General features: G+C 34.1%; 1 protein-coding gene across 1 annotated transcript in view; it reads right to left on the bottom strand.

The window, feature by feature from the left end:
* LOC106533084 (biogenesis of lysosome-related organelles complex 1 subunit 2) overlaps nucleotides 1-639 on the bottom strand; it is a gene marked incomplete at its 5' end in the record, with an annotated part of 2,557 nt that extends 1,918 nt beyond the window's left edge. The window contains 2 exon segments of the mRNA XM_014029295.1: nucleotides 333-437; nucleotides 520-639. Coding sequence (XP_013884749.1) covers nucleotides 333-437; nucleotides 520-639 — 225 coding nt within the window.
* Between the last annotated feature and the right edge of the window lie 1,488 nt (nucleotides 640-2,127).

Here is a 2,127-nt window from a genome sequence, read left to right on the forward strand (position 1 = left end):
GTATTTTTACAGTCTTTATTTTACAGTTAAAATAAATGTTTATCAAATAAAGTCTAATGTTACAACTAATCATGGATCACTTTAAGTACACTAACCTTACTCTTGTAAGAGAAAAGGTTACAAATAAAAGTTTTTAGTTGTTATTTTCTAATATAGATAATTCAGGAAATCTTTTCAGGACCCCATCTTGATGTTTTGGGACCCTATTGTGGGTCCTGACCCCAGCTTTGGTAACCACTGTATTAGACCACATGTGTGTTAGGGTTATTTTAATTAAAATAGATCCTTTTATCTGACACATGACGAGTGCAGTAAACAGTACCCAGTCTTACCCAGTTTTTTAGAGTACGCATCAAGTTTGTAAGCAGCTTGTTCAAGTGATGAGACTTGCTCTTCTATTTTGTTGATCTGGTCCAGGTACGGCTGCAGACTAGCATCTAGTAAACACAGTATTAGATATTATACACAGTATTATATGAAATGTAACGAGAAGGATTTAAAGTGCAGATTAAAGTTTACACTTATTGTTGAGATCCTGCAGGTTACAGCTGATGTTAACACTGATGTCCTTCATTTCCATGTACTTCAGACTTGTCAGTTTGTTCATGTTCTCCAGCAGACGGTAATCTTCACACGTGGCTGCACAGGAAAGGAAACAAAAGGACCATTAAATGCAGCCTGGTGCTTTTCCAACTACAGACTCTGATGTTCTCAGGTGACATTAGGACCTGTGGATGAGCTGATGGAGTCACCACATTTCTGTTTGTATGCTAACAGGCTAACTAACGGTTTGCAACATTTTACTGTCAGGATTTGTGACAGTAGCCTGGTGTGTCCTGGTAGTGCCTGTCTGCCTCAGTCCACTTTCACTTTATTATGTCTGGAGCTTTTCTGCTTCCTACACACTGCTCTACTAGCTACAAGCTAACTGCTAGCTGAGCAGCATGGTGCAGCTGGTAAAAACTAAAAGAAGTAGCCAGATGCTGACGTCAGGGAGAAGCATCTATAAACATGTTTGAGTCGTGATGTTGTGTGTCAGCTGCAGCCTGTCTTCTGTCTGAACGTACAGAAAACATGAAGCTCAGCTAACACTTGGGACATTTTACTACAACTGTAAATATTAAAACAGCTGCTGTGGTTTCACACATACTGAGGATGAAACATATTTTTTTACTTTTTTTCCCCTCATCTGAATAACTTTTTCATTAGACAGTATTTAAAACCATAAATAAAATCAGATTAAAAACCCCTGGAAACCATAAACCCACCTGTGGACATCACCTGTACAAAGATTCATGCTGCTAACATTAACTGGAGCAAAGTTACAGAGGTTTTAATAAAGAAATAATTTAATGTTTAGTCATTCTGCACAGGACAGACCATGATGGTTCTGTTAATAAATGTTAACAAATCTGAAGTTTTTACATCTAAAAGTTATTTATTTTTATTTACCTGCCTTAAAAGACTTGTTATCAAACATTTGTTCTCTTAAAAAAATTATCCAAACATTTATTTGTCTCCATATATCTTATATAAAATAATGAGAAATTATATTTGACTTCAGTTGGATCAGATTCACTCAGAACCAAGTGAAAAACTTTCAACACATTTTATTACATATTTAGATATCTGCTTTGACTTTAACAACATATGTCAACAATTTGTCTTTTACAGATCTGTTATAATTTATTTACAGATTAGTTCTGTTTTTACAGATTACTTGCGTATTTACAGATTAGTTGCGTATTTACAGATTTGTTGTGTGTTTACAGATTAGTTGTGTATTTACAGATTAGTTGTGTATTTACAGATTAGTTGTGTATTTACAGATTAGTTGTGTATTTACAGATTACTTGCGTGTTTACAGATTACTTGCATATTTACACATTAGTTGCGTATTTACAGATTAGTTGTGTATTTACAGATTAGTTGTGTATTTACAGATTAGTTCTGTTTTTACAGATTACTTGCGTATTTACAGCTTACTTACGTATTTACAGATTAGTTGCGTATTTACAGATTTGTTGTGTATTTACAGATTTGTTGTGTATTTACAGATTAGTTGTGTATTTACAGATTAGTTCTGTTTTTACAGATTACTTGCGTATTTACAGCTTACTTACGTAT

Source organism: Austrofundulus limnaeus, unplaced genomic scaffold (assembly GCF_001266775.1).
Source record: "Austrofundulus limnaeus strain Quisiro unplaced genomic scaffold, Austrofundulus_limnaeus-1.0 Scaffold880, whole genome shotgun sequence".
Lineage (NCBI taxonomy): Eukaryota > Metazoa > Chordata > Actinopteri > Cyprinodontiformes > Rivulidae > Austrofundulus > Austrofundulus limnaeus.